We start from the raw sequence: 26,053 nt of genomic DNA on the forward strand, positions 1-26,053 counted from the left end.
CTAGGCTATGAAAAGAGGCTGCCTGAATATCGGAAAAGTATACGAAATCAACAAAGGAAAGGTTCGAGACGAGTAATTTTTCGAGTCTCATGGGCAACAACAGTTCATCCAAGTCTTAAATCTCTCAGTAAAAATAAATAAATAAAACTATAAATTGATAAGTTGGTTATACCCAAGTCATTACACAATTTCCTTCAATAATAAACATGGCTCAAATGTTGATATATCACATTCTCCGTGGATCTCTCGTTGTGCAAAAGGATTTTGATAACTTTGTAGCGATTTAGAGGTTAAAATACTCCGAAAAAAAAAAAAAAAAATGTTTGCTCATACAAATTAAGTGGCGGCGGAATGAGATATGCATGGAAATAGTTTAATTAACACTATCTATGTTTAGTCCTCTTTTTATTGTAACTAGTAACAGAAAATATATATATATAACAACAAGAAGATAAATAGGTAATACTCATGAAAAATGTTCTTTGGCTGTAATTCTATTTTCACTTAGATTTTAACAATTTCAATTTTAAATTTCCACAACACTAAATATAGAATGTCTCTCATAGGTTCGTTCGATTTACTAGTTAATTTCACTTCGAAAGTTCCTTTAAATAAGTTCAGTCAACAGCCATTAAAGCTTATTGAAGCTAACAAACTAACACATGTTGGTTCGAGTTTAACAAGAAAATTCTTAAATAGCAAAATTACCTCAGTTGAGCTACTAGCACAAAAAAAACATATATGAATACACCAGACATATATAATAAGCACATTAAATATTAATAGACACTAGTTATAGACATGAGGACTAAGAAATGTAATTTAAATATATATAACATGGCACGAAAGAAGCAAGAAATCACGTAAATTCTTTTCTCTCCTAATATCCGAAATTGCCAAACGCATCGCCTGAAAAGTTATTTCTATTAAGAATCAAACCTGATTTACAAAATAGCATGCTTTAGAGTATTTTCATTGCCGAAAAATCATGAAAATTCATGATTGTAGAGGAGAGTCGTTGCCACCACGTTCTTCACTTAGTTCAGAAACCACAATGGCGGTCATTCCTTCTACATCAAGGAAGAAGGTTTTATATTTCAGAGAATCGCCACTAGAGGCGCTCACATTACAGGTGAGCGTAAATGTCCTCATTCTATAACCTATTAAGTTTCTAATATCAATTTACAATATTTTCATTTATGTGTCGATTACGTTACATAAAAATTCCCTGTCCCCGCCAAAAATATATATGTATAAATACATATATATTTTAGACTACAGAAGTTAATCGGCACATAAAGGATAATAGACTATGACCATTGCAAAAATAAAAAAAAAATATAATACATACAGTAATTCCAGCGACGACCACTTACAACTTATGGACACAATACTTATGGATGAAATACCGCGGTATTATGATAAGATGATACACATTTTCACATCTCACTACACTAAGACACTATACACTTCACTGCCAGGTATCTGGAAAATACAAAAATGAAAAACACACAAAATAACTGTACAGAATATTATTGTTACATTTTAAAAATTTTTTTTTTTTATTACATTTTACGTTTGGCTTACTGAATTATAAGGCTTAACGTGATTAACATTTCTCTTAATGATACGCTTAGGATTTGCAACCTCTTGCAACCACAATGTATTTAAATTAGGTTTGCTCAAAACTTTAAAGGGACCTTCAAATAAAGGACTTAACTTAGGAGTAAAATGATTGATAATTGAGGCCTTTTGGAACTTCTTTACCAAAACTAACTGGTCTCTATGATAATTTGGCAAGTTTCTGGTTTTAGAGTAACATTTCTGCTTTCTCTTCCAAGATCGATCAATATTTTCAACAAGTTTCGCCATTTTCTCTTCTTTATCAGGAGTACCATCTAGTTCTTCCAAATTTAATTCCCATAGAACATCCAAGGGTGAAGACAACTTACGACCAAGATAGATCTCCGCCGGCTCAAATCCAGTCGATTCTGAGACACACATGTTGAGCGTATACTGTATTTTCTTAATGTATTGGGCCCAATCTGATTGATGCTCATTAACATACGTTCTCAGAATGTTCTTAATCGATCGAATCTGTCTCTCCGCCTGGTTGCTGCTAGGTGAGTAGGGAGCCGTAGTAATGTCCTGAATACCAAGGCTAAAAAGATGTTGCTTCATGTAGAAACTTGTGAAGATTTGCGCACGATCGTGGACGACTTTATTAGGAATTCCCAGAAGAAAGTAAAGGTTTTCCAGCTTACTGCAAATAACCTTGGAGTTTAAAGATCTTAGTGGTTCAATCATCACAAACCTGGATGCAGCGTCACAAACAATGAATAGATGCCTAAACGGTCCTGAATTTGGGAACGGCCCGGCGGTATCAAAATACCAGCAGTGGTTAGGTCTCGTTGTTTTCCGGGAGTAATAAACACCCTGTTTCTTCCTATTACCATCCTTGCACGTCTGACATCGCAAGCATCCTTGGACGTACTTCCTTACGTCGAGGAATAAGTTCTTCCAACTGCATCTTTGGGCAATCTTGGCTGCTGTCCGTGAAAAGCCGGTGTGACATCCACCCACTTCATCCTCGTGAAAGAATTTCATGATGCTGTATTTCATGGCTTCAGGCACTAAAATCCTCCATCCTTGATTTTTCCTTCCTTTAGTTTTGACAAAAAGAACACCATCATTTATTTTGTATTTGTCAGCAAGCTGACCCTGCTTAACCTGCTCTATAATTCCTTTTATTTCTTGGTCTTCACTTTGTAACTCCTTAAGAGGACGACTGAACACAGGTGCATTCCAGAAATTAGCCAAAGATAAATTTACTGTTTGTCCTTTAAAATCTTGAATTTCGTTATATTGATCGTCAAAATTATGAAATTCCACCCCATTGTTAACTCTAGACCAGAAATCTGCCAAAAAGTTCTGAGACGTTCTTAAATGAATAATTTTAAATTGAAATCGCGATATTTTTTCAATTAACGTTCCATACTTCCTCATTCTTTTGTGATTACGCAATAGCCATGTTAAGGAAGAGTTGTCAGAAAATATAGTACAAGGCTTAATCAAATACATTTCAAATTTCTGGAGCGCCAAACAGAGAGATTTAAGTTCCAATTCAAAAATGTTCTTAGACCAATCGGACTCAGGAACAGCCTTAGAAAACAAAGCTACAGGTCTTAAAAGTTTTTCCTCATCATACTGCGAAAGAATTGCAGAAAATCTTTTGAATGAGCTGTCACAATGAATAACAAAAGGTTTATCCATATCAGGCACACGCAAAATTACATGATCTACAAAAGCCTGTTTTACTCGTTGTAAGGCTTCCTGTTCTTGTGGTCCCCAATGAAATTTATTTTTTACAGAACGTAATTTATGCAAAGGAGCCATAATTTCGGCATAATCCGGTATGTATTTCTTATAATAATTAAAGTAACCACAAATGCGATTAACGCCCCTCCTGTTTTTAGGCTGAGGTAGATTTTGCACAGCTTCTACACGCTCGGGATCTATTCCAGAAAAGCCACCTTCAAATTCATATCCTAAAAATTTTATCTTTGTTTGAAATAATGATAATTTCTTTTTCGAAACAGTTATACCCCATTTACGCAATCTTTCTAACACTTCTTCTAATATTTGCTTGTGCGTTTCAACATCTTTGGTGTGTATAAGAAAATCGTCACAAAATACTTCTAAGTTTTTACCTATCATATCACCAAAGATCTTGTGCATAAAGCTAGTTAAAACAAACGTACTACATCTAAACCCCATTGGGAGTTTACGATGAACAAGCAAGCGAGTGGGCGTGCAAATGGTAGTATATTTCTTGCTTTCTTCAGAGATGTTCATCTGAAAGAAACTTTTCCGAATATCTAACCGAGAAAACAGAGTATCTTGGCCTAAATTGGCTATAGTAGCCTCTACATGTGGGCTAGGAAAACTGGTTACCCTAACTTTCTTATTAATTTCTGAGAAGGCCACAACTAAACGTTTAGATTTATCGTTATTCGTCACCAAAAAACATGGAGACGAATAAGGAGAATAGGGAACCTCTTCTAAAACGCCCTCTTTTATTAGCTCATCAATATGGGATTCCAGTTCTTTTAATTTACTTCCTGTAACTTGGTACGGTTGTAATCTAACAGGTGTGGGATCTTCCATTTCTATCTCATAAGTAAAATCTTTAATTTGGCCTAAAGAATTCGAGATAACATCTGAATAGGAATTACATAAATTTTGAACATATTCTACCAATTCAGGATACTTCTCTTTTAAACTATCTGAAATTTCAATATTATCTACCTCATTATTTTCATTCTCGACCAATTCGTAATTTTTATTGGTGTCCTTATATAATTCCCTGGAATTGAAAACATTATTAAAACAACATAATTGATTAGGAATAGTGCTACCTGCGGTTTGTCCTTGGACTGGCTCCTCCTCTCTCCTTCCTTCCTTCCTAGGATCCACATTCAAACTCCGTATGGTATGACCAGGATAGTTCCTTTTCCTTTGGACAGGCGCCTTGGATTTGGAATAGGTGGATTTTGATTGACTAAGCACAGGTTTAGACTCACTGGAAGAAATATCTAAAGGCACAACTTTAGCAGGCACTAAATCTTCCCTCCAGTGTAAAGGCACTGTAAGGTTTAACGTGGTGATAACAAGTTTCTTTTGGGATATGTCTATAATAACTTTATTGTCCAAGATGAACTGATTTCCCAATAGAAGATCGAAATGGGTAGAGTTTGTTACGTAAAACCACAAGTGAAAGTCTGTATCACCAATTTTGATGGTAATTTTGACCTTTTGATGGAGCGTTACAACAGTCTCACCTATTCCCACAGTGGTGAAGTTCGTGGGTATAATGTTTACTTGTACCCTATTACGTATAAGGTTCAGAAATTTCCTACTTATCAAATTTACACAAGACGCTGAGTCCAAAATACAAGAATTTGAAACACCATCCACTATTACTGGAATAAATAGCACTTGTTTGTCCCTTTCTAGATGATTTAACAAAGTTCGAGGTAAGAATTTTCCTTGAGATGTAACTTTGGGTAAGGAAGGACAGGAGTTCTGAAAATGTCCAGTTTGTTTGCATCTAAAGCACTTAATATTCCTTTCCATACGGGATTTTTGAGGTGAAGAGTTTTTATCCGAAACATCCATTGGTTTAGAAAAGTTCAAAATACCTTGAGCGAATTTTACATTCCCCTTTAATTTACTATAATCATTATTATACCTGATAAAGTGGTCGCAAGATTGAGCAATGGTCATAAGCTCGGGTACAGTAGTAGGTATCTGATTTGTGAAATATCTTGCATAAATATGCGGAGGTACTAAATTTGTTACTATGTCGCAAAACACATGATCGTCATAGTGAAGACCCAAAACATTAGCAATACTTAGTTTTTCTTGTAAGAAGGTATACATATTTTCGTGCTCTAACATAATTCTGTAAAAATACTGACTCACAAATTGTGTTCTACTAATTGTAGATACGAATCTTGCAAGCAAACTAGAACAAATCTGTCCCCAATTATTAGATATACTCAAGAAGGAATATAAGGTGCGGTTAAACTCACCACGAGTTTGTTCTAAACTCGCAACTAAAATTACCTCTATAGTCATTTCTTGACGCCTAATTATTTCGTCTAGACGAACCAAAAATATGAAAGAAGAATGACTTTCAGATCCGTCAACCACCGGTAAAGAATGAATTTGTTTCTGTAATACAACATAGGCACTCTGGGATACATGCTTTCGAAAGTCACATGCTAAGGCGGGTCTAGCCATAGTGAAACCTAAGTTGTCATTACCTAAAATAGGCCTACCAGTTTCAAGATTATTACTCAAATGATTTTGAAATATATTAGTACTCTTAATATCAGCATAAGGCTGTTTTACGTGAGTTTCTTCAGTGTCACCCCTAATTACATCTGTGCCACGAGGCATATTAACAGTTACATGTGAATCTAAATTTTGACTTCTTTCAATGTTAGACCTAAGAAAATGCGGGTTAGATTCAGATAAGATACAACCATGAAACTGAGTTTCGGGGTAATGAATATTTCTTACTTGTGATTCCTCGATTGAACCCACTTTTCTTATGCTAATTCTCTGCCCTTGCAAAATATTAGAAGTTTGAGCATGAGCACCCATTTGCATTCGAGAAAAGGTAGACATTATTTTGTGCGGTTTGAATTGATTAGCTCGTAATAAATGCGGCGCAAAATCGCACCCTGTAGTTTGAATTTCATTATAAGATGAAGAACTCCCTTGTGAATAATTACCTACACACTGATTTAAACAATTTAATGGTTCACACGCACCCCTTACTGGCACATGTTCCGTAATTGGAAATGTGGTTTGAATTCCTACATTACAAGTACCCTCCATTTCATTTCTATGGCGGCCTTCATCTTTACCTGCACTCAATTCAGATCCTTCTACTGTACTTTCATAATCAGACATGTTCTCACTATCAGAAAATTCTATAAGTAAATTCTCTCGTCGTGCCATGTTACCCTTTTTACAATAATTACTAATTTCTTTTTTTTTTTATTTCCATGCACGCACAATGTGTAGCCCTTTTTACCAAAGCTAACACAAGGCGATTGTGGTTTCTGAACTTAAAATATAATTTGTATGTAGCGATTTAGAGGTTAAAATACTCCGAAAAAAAAAAAAAAAAAAAAAAAATGTTTGCTCATACAAATTAAGTGGCGGCGGAATGAGATATGCATGGAAATAGTTTAATTAACACTATCTATGTTTAGTCCTCTTTTTATTGTAACTAGTAACAGAAAATATATATATATAACAACAAGAAGATAAATAGGTAATACTCATGAAAAATGTTCTTTGGCTGTAATTCTATTTTCACTTAGATTTTAACAATTTCAATTTTAAATTTCCACAACACTAAATATAGAATGTCTCTCATAGGTTCGTTCGATTTACTAGTTAATTTCACTTCGAAAGTTCCTTTAAATAAGTTCAGTCAACAGCCATTAAAGCTTATTGAAGCTAACAAACTAACACATGTTGGTTCGAGTTTAACAAGAAAATTCTTAAATAGCAAAATTACCTCAGTTGAGCTACTAGCACAAAAAAAACATATATGAATACACCAGACATATATAATAAGCACATTAAATATTAATAGACACTAGTTATAGACATGAGGACTAAGAAATGTAATTTAAATATATATAACATGGCACGAAAGAAGCAAGAAATCACGTAAATTCTTTTCTCTCCTAATATCCGAAATTGCCAAACGCATCGCCTGAAAAGTTATTTCTATTAAGAATCAAACCTGATTTACAAAATAGCATGCTTTAGAGTATTTTCATTGCCGAAAAATCATGAAAATTCATGATTGTAGAGGAGAGTCGTTGCCACCACGTTCTTCACTTAGTTCAGAAACCACAATGGCGGTCATTCCTTCTACATCAAGGAAGAAGGTTTTATATTTCAGAGAATCGCCACTAGAGGCGCTCACATTACAGGTGAGCGTAAATGTCCTCATTCTATAACCTATTAAGTTTCTAATATCAATTTACAATATTTTCATTTATGTGTCGATTACGTTACAACTTCTAGATGAAATTAAGATGAAAAGGCATAGATTTTGTATATAAATTTACAAAACAAGATGAGAAAAAATCAAGACAAGGCAGAAAAAGCTTCCCGAGAATCGAGACGAGGTGAGAAAGAACTCTTCGAGAATCGAAATGAGACGAGAATTCGACAAAAATGTACGACACTATTTCTGTCTCGTCTCGTGGACAACACTGGGTAAGGTGCACGAAACATGAACAAATAACACAGTTCTACTACTAAAAAAAAAAAAAAAAAAAAAAAAAAGTTTACAACTAGCAATAATGATGCAGTCACGATAAGGCATCCAAGAAATCAAAGATCCTCCTTATTTTGTATTTCCTGTGATTCGACATGGTATGCCTGTCTTTACGTAAATATAGGAACTTGTTGACCAATCTCCTACATCCAATGTCCTGTTTCTATATTACGGTTCGTATTACCGATCTTCATTTTCAGAGTACAATGCGAATTGATGATAGTTATATACAATTTTTATTTCATGTTATATTTAATATTACAAATTCATTGGCAAAATGAAAAGTTCATCAAAAATCACGGTCAATCCATGCAAAGTGATCGAGGAAAAAGAAAAATTTACGCCTTTTCCAAAAATTATTTTTTTTATGATTGTTTATCCCATATCAAGATACTCCAAAACCACAATTAATTATTTTTACAACATCCCATGGTGGAGCAGCGGCTGTCGCTATTTTGCGTTTTCTCGATTTTAGGCGTTTATATTGTTTTGAATATCTCAGCATGTATTTGTCATACCAAATTGAAAATTGCTGAACGTCTCCAACCCGTGCAGAGCTAAAACTTGGATTTCTTAACATTTTTGCCTAAAACCACTTAAAGGAAATTAAATCAGGGCCTACATTAGCAACACTTTTGGACATTGAAGACATGTTTGGGAAGAGAAAACAACTGACGCATGTGTGTGTATGTAGTCCGGGATCATAAGTTAATACACAAAAATTTACGTACCTGTAACTGATCCCAAAGGTCTGAAAAAAAAAATCATAAAGTTGGGGAATTATGCCAATTTGGCATGTTTCACTGTCTTATATTTCCAATGGGCCTGCTTTAAAAAATCTGAAATTTTGGGAATAGTTAGTCCTTTAGTATACCGTAACACACAACAAGGCGCGTTTTATGTTTTTGAGCAGAAGGGGGTCAAAGTATTAAGGAATGACATCTTACTCTAGGAGGTGTTTTGTTCACAAATTCAACTGGAAATTTGTTGTTGTCAAGTAAAATAAATTAGGATGAATGGTTAGTCCAGTCAAGGCTCTCAAGCTCGTTTCTTTCCTCTAGTTGTAACACTGTCTTACCACACCCACAGCAGCACTGGTGAAGAATGCCGCTATCAACGGAAGGCGAGGAACGTCAAAATGCACACTAGATAAAAAGAAGAAGAAGAAATCTGTAAGTACTCCTTCCTCTTGCTGCTTGCTATATCAATGATATTCAATTACGTTTATTCTTGTTTTAACTTAACTCACGCAGGAGACTGTTGTCCTTTCGTTTGATTTGATTTGCACTGCTTTCCATTGATTTGCAAGTCAGTATTCACAGCAAGTGTTCACTGACTTGGAAATGTAAATCAAACGAAAGAACAACAGTCTCCTGCGTGAGTTGAGTTAAAACAAGAATAAACGTAATTGAATATCATTGATATAGCAAGCAGCACGAGGAAGGAGTACTTACAGATTTCTTCTTATTCTTTTTATCAAGTGTGCATTTTGACGTTCCTCGCCTTCCGTTGATAGCGGCGTTCTTCACCAGTACTGCTGTGGGTGTGGTAAGACAGTGTTACAACTAGAGGAAAGAAACGAGCTTGAGAGCCTTGACTGGACTAACCATTCATCCTAATTTATTTTACTTCACAACAACGAATTTCCAGTTGAATATGTGAACAAAACACCTCCTAGAGTATGATGTCATTCCTTAATACTTTGACTCCCTTCTGCTCAAAAACACAAAACGTGCCTTGTTGTGTTATGGTATACTAAAGGACTAACTATTCCCAAAATTTTACATTTTTTAACCAGGCACATTGGAGATACTAGACAGTGAAACATGCCAAATTGGCATAATTCTCCAACTTTACGATTTTTTTCATACCTTTGGGATCAGTTACAGGTCTGTAGATTTTTGTGTATTAACTTATGACCCCGGACTACAAGCACACACAAATTTAGACCTCTACGTCAGTTGTTTTCTCTTCCCAAACATGTCTTCAATGTCTAAAAATGTTGCTAATGTAGGCCCTGATTCCACACCCTTAAAGTGGTTTTAGGCAAAAATTTTAGAGATCCAATTTTTAGCTCTGCACGAGTTGGAGACGTCCAGCAATTTTCAATTTGGTAGAACAATTACATGCTGAGATATTCAAAACAATGTAAACGCCTAAAATCGAGAAAATGCAAAATGGCGGCAGCCGCTGCTCTGCCATTTGATGTATAATAATAATAATAATAATAATAAATTGTGGTATAGAAGTACCCTGATATAGGATAAACAATCACGAAAAAATTAAGATTTTTTGGAGATGGTCACGCGGCACATGCTTGATCACTTAGAATGGATTGACTCAACACAGTAAGAGTACATAAGTTTGTGCATGTAGGTAATGGGGAAGCAGAACAATTTTCCACGATAGCTCATATAAAAATTACATTTTTACTCCATACTGCTTGTGTTAGTTTTAGGCTTCCCTATGTTCCCTCATTCCTTAGAGCTAAATCGATTAATGATAAATGGGCTAAAGGCAACAAAAGATCATCCAACTTTAGAAGTTCTTGCTTATACACAATATTAACAAACTAATTTTCACATCTTTCGTAAAAATATTTCCATTTTGTTACAAACCGTATATTTTCTTAAGATATATATATATAAGTTATTCGATACATTTTCACCGTTACTCCTTGGGGTTGAAATTATCCAAGAACCAAGGAGGTGAATTAACTCCATTTAACAAAAATAATCACTACATAAAATTACCTTTTTTTTTTTTTAATGGAAAGTATTTATTTTGAGGCTTTCGAATATGGCAGTGGCTTAGGGTTAAAAGTAGTTATGGAAAACACAATTTATGAAAAAAAACTTCCTATAAACCAGAATGTTTTCATTTAATATGGCGTTCTTCTTTCTAAGTTTCTCAACCAAATCAGAGCAGCTGATTGGAGTAAACTATGGATTCCTTACCAAAATGTTTCAACATAATATAGTGATATGTACACGAGACAATTGATATACGGGAATTGTAATGAAAACCTCCAATTATCTGTGAAAATATAAACATCAAAAAATAATGTCTTATTCCAACCGAACACACACTATGAACACTTCTTACTTGCAAAAAGCAATTAAAAAAAATTAAATTCAAGATAAAATAATACCCACAATAGTCTTCTACCACCATACAATAAAAAACCGCACACGATCAATTCTTTTCATCTTCCGATCAGTGCTCATAAACAGTAGCAGAAACGCAGTAGTGTAACTCGAGAGGTTACAATGTATTTATAATGGAGTTGAATGTATCGCCTTAACGATTAGAATATGAATATCTATATTCATATTGCCATTAATGTACGAAATGTGCTGCAGAAAGTATTGAACTGGTCAATTCTGTTTCCACACGGTAACCAGCAACATGAATGCACCGTAAACTGTTGTCAGTTTATGGAAACAAATCACTGAATCGAAGTGTGTCGATAGCTTCAGAGCTTTTGGTGTGCAATCAGAAAATTCTTCCTTTGTTGAATGAGAGTTAAATGGAAAACTTGACTGACAAATTTCTGTTAAAACTACCCTTTTGAAGGAATCATCTGGGTTATGTTAACGTTTGTAAATCAGTTATATTATCAGTGTTATTTAGGTAATTATCGGACAAAGTGTTGGTTTTTAAAAGAGACAATTGAAGAGCTTATGTTTGTTATTAAGTTGGTTATTTCAAACCTCTTCTTCGGTTGCAGTAACTTTCTTCAAGCTGAACTGGTGTGTCCCGTGTTTTTTAACATTGCTCTTCTTAACTTTATTGGTTATTTCAAATTGTAAACAATCTCGCAGTAAAATTAACGACGCGTAAATGGCACGCTGTGGGAATATGCAAAAGAATATTTGCGACAAGCGTTGAATGTAAAGAAGCAAGAAATTGCATGATTTTCCGCAAAATATAATGATCACCTTCTTGATAGCCGAGCGTATTAAGACTTACCCTACTGATCCGTAGCCAGTGGTTCGAATCTTTTCAACCGCTTATATTTCTTATTTTTTAACAGCACGTAACTGAAAAATCTGCTAAGTAAATAGGATTATTTTTACCATTTACCTTGACTACAATAACCAATACATTCGGTTAAAACAGCCGAGCACTACAGCCAGAGGGTTACTTTTATCAACTATATATGCTACATTAATACTTCTCCGTTATCTTTACCGTGTAGGAACTCGGTTAATTAATTCTTTTGATTGAATTACTCCACTACTCAGTTAAACGAGTGAAGATTAACTAGCCAAAGTATTCGGCTGCAGTAACCCAGTAACCGAGAGCTAGGTACGAGGCGTATCCGGAAAGTAAGTACCGTTTTGGAAAAAATATAGTCAACATATTATATATATATATATATATATATATATATATATATATATATATATATATATAGTCACAAGAAAGAACATATCTTACACCACTTTTCCACATAGTTTCCACCGTTATTGAGGCATTTGTCGTAGCGGTGCATCAACTTATCTAGTCCTTTCTCACAGAACGATGCCGCCAGTGAGTTTGACACAGTACGCCGCCAGTGATGAGAACCATTGCTGCACAGCGAGTTTCACTTCGTTGGAATTCGCCTGAAAGTGTTGTCATAGTGAAACGTCTGTTCTCGCGGATTTTCCTCACCAAGTCATCGTTGACAACAGAAGGCCGACCACTCCGTGGCTCATCGTGGACACTAGTTCGACCCTCATTAAACTTCCTTACCCACTTTCTCACCATTCTATTAGTCATTGCGTTTTCATTATAAACATCTTTAATTTGACGATGAATTTCTGCCAGTTTCACATTCTTTGCGTTTAAAATTCGAATTACCGAACGAATCTCATAGTCAACGGGATCGTCAATCGTCTTAAGACATTCTAAACTTGCACTGTAAACAGATAACACTACGCAGAGCAACCAAAATGGCGTCAGTTGAGAGCAGACGAACAAGGACGACAAGCGCACATGCGCAGAACCCCGATCGCAATGCAGCAGCGGTGGGAATGCGAAAATGTATTTCTCTCCGGATACGCCTCATATATGTTGACAAAGCAACTCGCTCACCAGCAACTCAATTTTGGTTGAATTAACCCTGCAAATTTTCTGTAAGATGACTACAGCATTCAGGACCAGTCACGTGAGATAGACGTCAACCGTCACAGCCGATGAAATGTCAGTCAGAGGAGCTCATCCGAAAAGACATGCATCACCACGAGAAAGATTACAGAACACACAGGTATGGCACAAGGATCTGTGTTAATGCTAATCCAACCACCGTGATACAGAAAAGTTCGTACTCGTAATGTTCCATGGCTCTCATAGGGGAGATGATGCAATATAGGAAAAACTGTATGATGATCTTAACCTAACGTCATCAGACTTCTATTCGTTTGGCCGAATTAAGACTCATCTGTGTCAAAAGTTTCGAGATGACAAGTTTCAGTAAGTGAAAAAGTGTAATGACCAACCTCACAAGTTTAACGAACATGTACTGGTATTGCGGAAACAAAGATGGCTGCGGTGCATTAAAGGAAACTGATCATATATTAAGCGGCATTCCCGGAGGACCAATGAATCTACCTGACAGTATCATATTTTTCTAGTGTTCAACACTCCAGATCTACAGTTGATTGTGCATTACCTTCTGATCGATATTTTGCATATATATCGTTCACCAAACAGTAGTCATAATTACTTTTCTCCATTGTCAATCTGTGTGCCTTAAGCAAAGAAATAGTGTAAAAATGTAAAAGAAAAGAGAAACAATACGCAGAATCGATTTGGAACGCCTTTACTATTAACTATCTAAACTAGACTCTCAGTTGTGTTCTCGTACCATGTTGGTGCAAATCTCACCTCAGCTACACAACACAGGGATGGGCTAGTCACGCGAGTAACGACACAAACTCTGTACACCACACACACACACACACACACACACACACACACACACATTATATATATATTTGGGCAAGGAGCGAATGAACGCACCAATCGTCATTGGTGTGTCAAATTTAATTCTGGTAATGCAGTACTGTGAACTGAGCTCTACGATAACCGAATTAACATGTTCGGACGAGTTCCTCAGGAAGATGGTGGAAGAAGACCCTCGGAAAAGTGTTCGTGTTATTGCAGACAAATTAGTCGTACACCATACTACTGTCGTTAGGTTGCTCTGTGCAATCGGTAAAGTGAAGTGAAGAAGTTGGACACAAGGTTACCACTTAAGTTGACATAGGCCAACAAGACTTGTGGTTTCGTTCCCAGCTCCTGCTAAATGGACTTTGTGGTGGACGAACACAGTGTGCATTGGTTTTGTCCGGATTACCCCGTTTTCTCCCACTTTCTTTATTCCATCATTTTATCATTACCGTAACAAACAGTGTGCATGGGTTTTGTCGGGGTTCTCTCGTTTCCTCCCACCTTCTTCATCCCATCAGTTTGTTCATCATCAATACCGTCTCCCTTAGCCTCGGTAAAAAATCGTGGAACGCTGAATTTAAAAAAATAATAAAGAATAGCCGTCTTGAGGTATGCACTTCTCTGAGTGTAAGAAATAACTGAAAAAGTCTCCTGCGTCGGATTGTCGCTTCAGATGAAAAATAATCTGGTATGACAGTCATATCGGTCAGAACAATGATTGGATCGTGAACGTCTTAAACCATCTTTCCACCCACAGATAGTTTTGTTGCTGGTATGGTGGTTTGTGTGCGAGTGACTCATTATGCTTTTCTTAGGTGAGGTGAAAATATCGCTGGAGATCGTTAGTGTTGAGCTCCCTGATATGCCTGCAAATTTTTGTCCGCAAGTATCCAGCAACAGTAAACGTACATGGTGCCCATGTTACACACCAATGTTGCATAAAGGATTGTGCAGGGTCTCCAAGAGCTGCAGTGTCAAACCTTTCTCACCCACTGTATTCCCCGGATATCTCTTCCGGTATCTCGAGCACTTCTGAGAAGGCAGGACTTTCCCTGATGATTGGGTGGTGCAACTTGCGGTTAAAAACTTCCTCGCATCGCAAAATACAGACCTCTTTCGCCTCGAAATCCAATCGATAGCTAACGGCAGTTAAGTGATAAATTGCAGACGCCACCTATTTTCATTAATCAGGTACTGTGATCTTCGTCCCCTTCCCTCCCCGAATAGTTTGAAAATGATGCTCCTATGAAAATGATCATTTTGCACCATCCAAATATATTTACCATATGGTTCTATATTGTCAGTGAAATAATATTTTCAACAGTGCCATCTATTCATAACAAATAACAAGACATATATCTTGTCATGTTTCTATATACACAATTATTAGAATAATGGAAACAAAATTATACTTACCTTATTCATACAATGCTTCTAGTAGTTTGTAATCATTGTAGGTCCCAGACAAATAACTGGCGAATCGTTTCCACAGGAATACTGGACCATTCTTCAAGTAGCGCGGCACCCAATTGTCTAACTTCATCTGCGATATATCCATTGGTAACACGAAAGTGCCCCCTTCCCCAAAATCGTCTTTGGAAGAAACTATGCAGGACTCTTTGCTGTATAACTCACCATAGGTGTTCTACAACAGGATTTCTCAACCTGTGATATGCGATCCTCTCTTGGTGGTATGAACAACCCATGGTTTTCATAATTAATATGACTTGGTTGTACGCCATGCCAGTGGAAAAGGCTGAGACCCCCTTGCACAATGTTCAAGTCGGGGGATTAAGCGGACAAAAGATGTGCGAAGTTGATCCTGATCTTCCTCGAAACACGTATGAATAGGTCTAGCTGTGTGTATTGATCGGCTGTCATATTGGAAGATTGTAGTTGTTCGTCCGGGAATAATGAGGTTATGCAGCTCTTCTAGCACTGACTGTAGAAATAGTTCATTCCAGGCGTTGAGTTCTGCACTCAGTTCTCTTCTAATGTCCTACATTTCATTAATCTATCGGTTTACTCATGGGTTCCCGATTTATTAGTTTGGAAAAGAAGTCGTGTATTTTCCACTGTGACTGTATTTTCTACCCTATGTCTTCCCCTGCTCTATATCTAGTGGAAATCAATGGAATTTACTACTCAAAATATTGAGGTGTTTTTACTCGACCTCCATCTGACAATCCATTCACAAATTCTGGTATTTTTAAAACATTCGGGCAATTTTTCGGCAAGCTAAGGCTCGAAAATAGTAAATTTGTGCATTGCTGTTGGTTTATGCCAAGGCAGTCAAAAAGTTCCCGGAATTTTGTTATAGCTCTTTATTACCACAATACATGTACACGTTTACTTAATCGTTTGGAACACATACACTTGCCCCACCGCTCCTGTGATTGCTGGAAACACTGACGGAAGTCCTCTTCTGGCATCTTCCGAAATTTAGCCGCCATGTTAGTTTTGATCTCTTGTACGGCGACAAAAGCGGATACCATTTTTAGGCCCATTTTTAGCTTTGGGGAGATCCGAACATCCAATGGTGTAAACTGCTTTTAAGGCTATCAAAGTCTCTGATGTAGATTTTTCACCAATTTGCACATGAACTTGATGTTAGCGTTGCTCGATCTGTGAAATTGCGCCAACAGATCATTACACTCTCCTCCATTTGACCCTTTTCTTACGCTGCTCGTTATAACGTGTTTACATTTGTCAAATTCATAATTAGGCAACCTAAGGGCTATACTGTACAAGGTTCACTATGATTACATCACAAAAGCCAAAACTACAACATTCCGGGAACTTTTTGACTGTCCTAGTAGTTCATTTCTTAATTTTTCTGTTAGGATTAATTTCTCTAATTTCTCTCTCTTTGCGAACGCCATGTTGCTTCCGAATATATACATATTCAAATTATCATGAATATTTACATGTTCCTTAATATTCGAAATTAGTTAGAAACTACTGCCAGTTTCATTACTTATTTTTTCCTACACTTTATTTGTAACATGGTTGGTAATGCAAATGGAAAGAACAGAAATAAATACAACAATACTACGCAACATATGTTATCCCTTCCCCCCAAAAAAAATCCTTGGTATGTGAAACTCGAACCCGCGATTTCAATCTCGTTCTCGCCACCCTGTGCTTATACAACGCCCAAGAATTTTGAAAGAGGGCACTCAATATTATACCATATACTAGCCACGTAAACACAGCAAGGACACGAAGGCATTCTGTAGCGTTCGTCTAGTAAAAGATAATGCCTTACTACATACCACTTATTTGGTACAAGAGTACTTGTAACACGAGAACCCATGCATGGGGCCGCGGTGGCTCAGTGGTAGAGCGACCTCTGGCACGTAGGATCCCTCGTTCGATCCCAACCCACGCCAAGTGAACTTTGTTGGTGCAAACACTTTATGCGTACCTTTACTCGGGGTTTCCGTTTCCCCTACTTCCTTCATCCTACCTTATTATTCATCTCATCACGTCTCCTTTAGCTTAGGTGCATATCGTGGGACGTTAATTAAAAAAAAATTAAAATCAAGAACCCATGAGTTTTGACTGGCTACCTTGCTCACGAGATCTCAAGTCTAACGAACATGCATGGGAAGGTCTCAGTTGTCCCAACTTCGCTACTACGAACCACTGCCAGCCTTGAAAAGGGTCTTTTCTAGGAATGAGATGCATTATCAGCGTAAATGTAAAGCAAGCTGATTTACAATATGGAAACCTTTTATGCAATCTCTCTAAGAGTTCCAAGGTAACTACATCCTCTATTGAACATACTGTGGCACCACAACGCAGCATATCGAAGAGGTAGGGAGAGACCACACAGATAAGTACAATCCAATGAAGTATTCCCAGGATTACTGAGTAGTTCATCATACAAACTGAATTATCACACTTATCCACAGAAACTTATCTTACACTTCCTGTTGCCGTAGATTGGCGTATTTAACGCTATTCCACGTGCCTGGCTATTCTATGAAAAATCATTTGATCTATGGACATAAGGATATATATCCTGTTGAAATTCCCGCTCGTGACGAGAGGGTTTGAGGGACTTCAAATCAGAAAAGATAACAAAGATCACTGTTGCACAAAGATTTTATTATCAAAGAATATAAGCTACCACAAGCTCCTTCCAAGTTCTTACAGACATCAGTCTGCAATATCACAACGTAATAGTTCACTGAGTTCATGAACAATTGAATGTTTCTTCAATAAATCCACTTTCTTGAAACGTCTTCCACATTTTTCACATGCAAATGGTGCTTCCTCCGCATGCACTAGTAAGTGATTGGATAAGTTACTCTGCCAGAAAAATGTTTTGCCACACACTTTACAAAAGAAGGGTTTCTCTCTTGTATGCAACACTTGGTGTTGCATAAGGCGACAACGGAAATCAAAACTCTTTGAGCAGAAGGAACAAACGTATCTCTTGGCTGCACCATGTTTGCTTACATCTTCATTCACCATAGCTCCCATGTAACTGCAATAGAGGAATTTCAAGAAAATTTACTCAGATCCGTTGAAAGTAACTTTTAATAAAATACAAAAATTCAGTCTAACGCTTATACTCGTTCAGCTGCAAAACACACACATTTTTAGTGGTAAAAGCGTTATGATAACAAAACTGCCTAAAGCAGTTTTTCAATAAATGATAAACGTGCCGCTGTTGGCGATACCTATGCAGTACGGTGGTATTAATATGCTTTGATAGTACGCCAGTGTAAAAAGTTGAAAACTCCTGGTTTAATGTTTTGTGTCACAGTTACAAAAGTACAAAACTAGCGACAAAATAATCATATTTTTGAACTAATCTCAGTATTCATTATATTTCTTTTTATTAAGAGCTGCTATTTCTGCCTGGAACCTACATTAAATACCATATTCCCAAATATTTAACTTCCGATCATTTTCTGGCTCCTATGCCAGTCAACTCACAATAATCATTCTGCTGCTGTAAAACAACTTTGCATTCACTCTCAGATTATGGGTTGCTCTGATACTCCTTTTGTATCAATTTCACGATAAGAGAGATTGTCATTAATATATTTTATGCTCACATGTAACTTGCTTACAAGTTCTAAACGAAATAAATTCACCATACAATATTCACCAATAAATCAAATCTTTTCCGTCACGTAAGATTCTTTTAAAGTTAAATACAACACCTGAGAAAATAAACACGAGAATGGAGGAAAGCTAAAATAGTAAAAAAAGAGGGAAAAAGGAACCTTGTGGTTCAGTGATAGAGCATTCACTTCTGCATGTGGCGTCCCCGGTTCGATACCAGCACCTGCCAAGTAGGATTTGTGATGAACAAATATTATGTGTGTGATTTTAAGAATCACACACTTTTGGACCCAAAACACGGTTGCCATGATTTTTTTTTTTTTATTTAATTGCTCAGTTTAGGAGAATCATTGTGCCGCCATTGCATTGACTTCTGCTTTCACTTCTCAGTAGCGTACGATATCCAGGTTCCATCCCCCGTCACTGTGTTATCCTCGTTCTCCTCCCAGCGGGCCAAAAATCACGTGCAGCTGTCGTTCTTTGTTCTTTATGAGCGCCTATCGTCATTTTTGGTACCCATCAACTCGCACGCAGTTTGTCATAACCCAGCTTACCAGTACAATTTGATACTATTTTAGCAGAAACTTCTGGAAACTCATTGGGGACTTCAGTTATTGTTAACTGGCGATTGGATCACACTTTCTCGTTAACGTGTTCCGCCAGATCGTCCGTCTGAACCAGGGGCGGATCCAGGGGGGGGGGCGATCGCCACCCCAAGAGGAAACTTTCTTATTTTTTATATATAAATAAAACTCATCCCAAAGTTTGGAGCCCTTGAAAGTAGCAGTATGACAACCAACCGCCCCCCTCCCAGAAGTCGGTCCTGGATCCGCCCCTGGTCTGAACACTAGGTCTTCCACTACGCTCATCCTGATGAACATTTGAACACCCTTCCCGAAACTCTCTGCACCATTGTCTGACCTTCCTTTCACTCATTACTATTGGTCCGTAAATAGTACACAATTCCCGATGGATGTCAGCTGCATTCTGTAATTTCGGGTTCAAAAATCGTGTAACAGGTCTCACTTCACATTTGGCGGGATTTTATATTTCGGAAGCCATTTCCTCTTACTGCTATTCGCACGTACGCAACGTGGTTCGGATTCCACGTTGATCAGTAGGTCTACGTCTCATGTAGCCTTGCTGCTGAAAGGGACGTTAAAATCAAAATCAACTACACTCAACTCCGAGTTCTGTCTGTTCTCATTTTCGTCATTCCACAAATATCACCTATCGTATCATCAGGATGCCTTAACCTTAGCTGAATAATCGTGGAACGCCACACTCAAAATACTCTTAAATCTGCTGTTCTTTAGCTGAAATAACTGCCTACATTAGGAAATTGTGTTTTCAATTGAATCCACTATGTTTCCTTTTCAACAAAAGCTGAAACTGTTTCCGAAACACAGTTAAAATGGATTTCTTTCTTTTTTTTTCTTTTAATGACAATAGTCTTTATATCTGTGAAATCTCCACAAATTACGGAAAAATAAGTTTGATTGAAGACATCGTAAAATTAACGTGTTACTAATTTATTTAAGAAGAATTTCAAGGCAGGAAATGAAACAAATGAAATAACACTTTGCCCATATGTCTTGAATGAAAGATTCGTTACTACTACTTAAAAAAAAGAAGAAAAAAAGTCGTGTATATTATTTGCTGAATACAGAAGACGAGCATGTTTTAAAAAGATAAAAGATGTATTCGCTTCATAAAGGTAGCATGTCAAGTTGAAATCTACAACTACATACAAGTACCTCGCGAGAGGGAATTAAACTGTTTTGGATACAAAACTAACTTTATCCTAAGGAACAATCCATATGCATATTCGGTATTACTCATGAGAAGTCACGTTACTAATAAAAACAAAATAGTAAGAACGTAACTGTGAAAGTAGTAAAAGAAAGTGTTTCAACAAATCAACAGAAGAAATATAAAATAAATGGATAATACTGGACGCAACAAATTAATGCTATGTTAAAGTTCTATGGTTGAATTTACACAAGTGTTTACGACCAAGAACACCAGCATATAGTTTTAAATTTAATATATTCACATTATTCTATCTCATGTACGAGGAACAGTAGTTAAGAAATGTCTCACTGGAAAACAAAATAATAATAAAAATAATACATGTGAAGAACGTACTCAAAATATTTAATAGGAAAAAATATAATGTACGTGTAAAACTCTAGCAGCAATTACAGTATAATGTTGATAAGCTTACACATTAAGAGTAACTGCAATTCCACTCATATTTGTCATTAACTGCAATCCATGTAACAAGCATTTTTATTTTCGATTTTTTTTTCCCCCTTTCTTCTTACAATACTGAACTTAACATATCACCCTTGCTTTACAACGCGTGAATTAAATTATGTTTCTCCGTAATATTTTCAAAGAAAAGTTTTTGAACAAAGCTAATTTCCAGATGTGTGAATCAACAAGTGACTGCTCAATATTTCCTTTGATTCAAAACTTTTACTACATTGCACACAAAAGAACAGTTTTGCTTTTGACTGAGTAAAGAACAGTTTCGCTTCTGAATGAGTAATCATATGAGTTTTAAGATTATCCTTTTGATTAAACTTTTTTCCACACGTCTTACAACAATATGGCTTCTCTCCTGTATGTATAAGATGATGCCGCTGGAGGAGTGACCGAAAATTAAAACTCTTTGGGCAGAAGGAACAAGCAAACCTCTTAACCATATTGTCAGATTTTACACCACGCGCCAGCATAGCTCCAACACAACTGCAAAAGAGTAATAACGAGAATTTACTCCAATATCTAATGACTTTAAGCCAACGGTAAGAACATTTAAAGTAAATTATTAGAACAGAATACTACTCTGTTTATCTGCAGATTCAAAATCTGACTTTTCGGTGTAATTTTTCCAAAGTGATTTCTTCCAACATTTAACTCCAACAGTGATTTCTCTCTTCTTAAAAAATCAAAACAACAGAAATGAAACAGCATTAAATAGTATTAGCACTACTATTACTACAACTAATAATAAGTATAGTTTCACAGTATGAAACTAACTATTAAGACTTCCAAACTATGCAAATTCAATACTTAACCTTGAAGTAGTGCGTCTATAAGTATTGGTTTCAATAAAGTAATAAGATCAAAGATAGAAACTTTTCCTAAGACGCTGAATCCATATTAAAAAGCCATTAGTCGCTATCTCTTATTCTTTTTGTTCTATGGCGATAAAGGTTTTTAAAAAATGTTCATTCCAACCACTTCCGGTTTGAATAGAGGGCTAAGGAAGAAGACAGAACTTATTCTTGGAACAATCAATCGATTGCAAAAAGCCACTTTTTGATACCTTTTACCGTTCTTGCTCTAAGGAAATCAGTATTGAAAAACAAAATAATAAATTTGAGCCACTTCCGGTATTGATAGCGTTGTGGATAGTCATATGTTGCTTCACGCGCTGTTCGAAAAAAAGAAGTTCTCGCTACCTATTACGGTGTTTGCATATGGCGATAAACGTTGAAACCGAAAATGGCTAATTATAACAACTTTTGGTTTGAATATTGGGTAAACTGAGGAGATAAAACTTATTCTTGAAACGCTGCATGGATTGCAAATAACCGCATCTTTATAGCATTTACCGTTTTTACTCTACTGAAATCAATATTGAAACAAATTTAAACTACTTCTGGTTTCGGTAATCATGTTGTTTTGAGACGACGAATCATTTGAAAAAACAAAAAAACGTTTCGAGTGTTGTTAATCATTTTATTTTGAGACAATAAATCATTTTTAAAAAACGCTTCGAGCTATTACTATTTATTTTCTTTCTACAGCGAAAAGGTTTAAACTAGAAGTTTATTTCAACCAATTCTAGTTTCAATAGAGGGTTAACGGAACAGATGTAATCTATTCTTGAGACGCTAAATCGATTGAAAAAAAAAAAAGCATCTTGATAGCACTTACCGCTTCTTTTTTCTTTTTTCTACAGAAGTCAATATTAAAGCTGGAAGTAACAGTAAATTGAACCGGTTTCAGTATAGTGCTGTAAATAGTTGTTACGTTGCCTTAGAAGCTGAATCGTTCCAAAAAAAAAAAAAAAAAAAAAAAAAACGCTTCTCCCTATCTGTTACCACTTTCGTTCCATGGCGATAAACACTGAAACCTGGAATGAGTAATTGAAAACATTTCTGGTTTGACTAGTGGGTTAACGGAGCAAATGGAACCTGCTGTTGGGACGATGAATCGATTGCAAAAATTTGCATCTTGATAGCATTTACAGTTTTGATGCAGAGAAATCAATATTAAAACCGGAAATAACAGTAAATTTGAACCATTTTCGATTTGGAGTTATGATATGTTGCCTTGAGAAACTGAATTGTTTGAAAAGAAAAAAAGAAAAAAGAAATCTTACTATGTTTCCATTTTCATACAATGGCAATAAACCTTACAAATTGGAATTGAAACAGAAACTCTTCCTTGCATTCAAAATGCACTATTATTACATTCTCGTCTCATTCTGTATCGTATTCTAATCTTCTGAGATTTATTATTATTATTATTATTATTATTATTATTATTATTATTATTATTATTATTATTATTATTATTATTATTATTTCTGACACGTTTATAACCTCCTGTATTGAAATTCCGATTTTAGCTAATCGTTTTGTTTTTTTCAGTCGAGATTTTTTCAGCTGAGTACCTTATTTCTCGAGACAGAACCACTGTTTAAAACAGAACAAAGCGTCAAGCATTGCAATATGAAAGATTCTTTGATCCAGCAAACAATGTTGAGGCAGCGCTGCCAAATCAGTGCTGAAGCTTTCGGCAGAATCGTGAGTTGTACTCAGGGTGCGAATTACCGGGGGGATGAGGGGTATTTTCTCCCACAATCACATTTTGTTTCCCCTCGAAGAAATCAAATGAAGTTTTCCCACCGGGGATGCTCGATTTCTCCCCCAATCCATGTTTCGTATAACGCCAAATTTCACTGATTTTTCTCACTTCTTGTAAATTTAATCTGCTAGCCGTATTTCGAAATGAACGATGTAAACTATTCAAGTTTTGGTCATTTTTGATTTCCCCACTATTGTCTTTGTTGCTTAGTTGAACTATATTATTATGACTACAGTTGTTACTTGCAACCGTATCCTCATACCCTTTAGTTCGTAGTCGTTCGTGAATTTGAACGTATTAATTCTGCATAACAAAGTCACATATGGATTTATAAATGCTCGTAGCGGTTGACCAAGAAAAAGTAAGCAATTACCTTCTTCCACCATATTTGGCGAACGCGGGACGTGTCATATTCATCCTCTACATTTGTATCGATTATCATCATCTTTTAATTTTTGTTAAATTTCCATTTTAGTTTTCGATAGCACGCTTGCCTTTGGTGTGTGCGTTCCCGGGTTCGATTTCCGGTGGGGGTACAGTTGAACTAAAAAAAGCGGTTCGGATTCCACTATAATCAGTAGGTCCTGTTTCCCTTAGCCGTCCAGGCATAATCGTGGAACGCTAAACTCAAACAAAAAAAAAAATCATTTTAGTTTGTAATTTACGTAAAACTCAGAATATCCAATAAATAGAACAAGTGAACTTAATAGAACTTAAGCGCACTATTATTGCCTGGACATCACTGCCTTTTACAGTTTACGGAAATGAATTTTTGGAACTATACTCAAAATATGAATTATATATTCTCTCGTGGCTATATGTTAACGTACATGCTGAGGATGCGCTCTTAGTGAGCAGACACGTTAGTGAAGGTAAGTAAGCACATAAGATTTGTTTCAGCATTTGCTAATACGACTGATTCTTCGTATCATTCATTGTCCGTGTGTGTATAATTAAAAGTAACCCTTCACTTTCCACCTTTCTTTTCACTGCGCAGTTCGCTGTCCACGCCAATAATGCTGTCTGGAAAACTTCAATGTAGGGTTTATACTTCATTTGATAACGTAGCACATAGTGAATCAACTTAGCTGTAACCAAACAGTAAAGTAATTGTAAGTGTTAATTTCCTGAGCTGTAACAGAATCGATATTTGGAGGGGGGGGGGGCATGGAGAGCGCGGCATTACCGGGAAATAGAAACTCAAGCTCGAAATTTAAATTGAGAGTTTTTAAATATTTGGCCTTCGATTTGACCCTGATGTCAGAAATCGGGACCAGCAACAATCCATTTCTTGTATGGTAGGCTAATACGTATATATATATATATATATATATATATATATATATATATATATATATATAAGTAGGTCCGTTTTAATTTATAATTTTAGTGATTTTCATAGTACTGAAGTAGGTTTTCTTTCGGAAGGCTGTGTGTAAATTTCAATATGAGCGGAAAAATTAACATACACTTGTGGTCATGGCTACCACTCGGGTCGAATTATTAAGTAAATAAATCTTAGAAAGCTACGAGCACAAGAGTGAGTACACCATTTAAAAACGTTCAGAAATGTTAGGTGTAGTGCATGCATGTCAAACAATATATACATAGTTATTGAGTTGAATTGATTTTGAGTTTAACGTCCCTTTCAGCAGCGAGGCTATACGAGACGGGACATACTGATTAACCTGGAATCCGAACATATGAGCTCCCGACGGGAAACGAACCGGGTCTCCCACGTCAAAAGCGCGAGCGCTAACAGCTTAGCCACGAAGATTTATTGACTTAATAAATCCCTTATTTATTACAGATGTCATATCGTATTTATTTGTTTGGGGGGGGATAAGGCATTATTGTCTCATTTTGAACTATTGCACCTTTAGACTCTACGTCCCATTGGCCTAATTTTATTCCCCCTCCAATATAAATTATCTAATTCGCACACTGGTTGTACTATATAAACATTTTGCCATAAATTTTTAATCTGCAAGGTCTGTAGATAGAGGCTTTGCGACATCCATAACTGTACTATACTATAGGTTAAGGCTCGGTTCAGACGTGCAGAAAAGTCTGTTGCGGGCCCGCAACAGACTCGCAGCAGACTCGTGCGGGAGTCACAGAGCAACCAGTTCAGACGTGCAGAAAAGTCTGCTGCGGGCCCGCAGCAGACTCGTGCGGGCGTCTCAGCCCAACTACTTCACATAGACATAGAAAACAGCTCATTTTATTTTCAGCTGCAGGTAAATAAAGATAAAAATTGAAAGAAGAAAACGT

At 36.3% G+C, this 26,053-nt stretch overlaps 1 protein-coding gene across 37 annotated transcripts in view; it reads right to left on the bottom strand.

The window, feature by feature from the left end:
- LOC145680673 (uncharacterized) overlaps positions 1-26,053 on the bottom strand; it is a 613,323-nt gene that overhangs the window by 424,588 nt on the left and 162,682 nt on the right. Inside the window, exon 4 of one of the 37 annotated variants that reach the window (XM_081751483.1) lies at positions 17,924-18,308. The exons of 35 other annotated variants lie outside the window; for them this stretch is intronic. In XM_081751483.1, the coding sequence (XP_081607609.1) occupies positions 17,978-18,308 (331 nt within the window). In that variant the 3' untranslated portion in view covers positions 17,924-17,977. Of the gene's footprint in view, positions 1-17,923; positions 18,309-18,336; positions 21,650-26,053 lie in introns of those variants that run through there. One more of the 37 variants, XM_081751482.1, reaches the window with a different exon arrangement.

This window comes from Thermobia domestica, chromosome 3 (assembly GCF_964235325.1).
Source record: "Thermobia domestica chromosome 3, izTheDome1.hap1.1, whole genome shotgun sequence".
NCBI lineage: Eukaryota > Metazoa > Arthropoda > Insecta > Zygentoma > Lepismatidae > Thermobia > Thermobia domestica.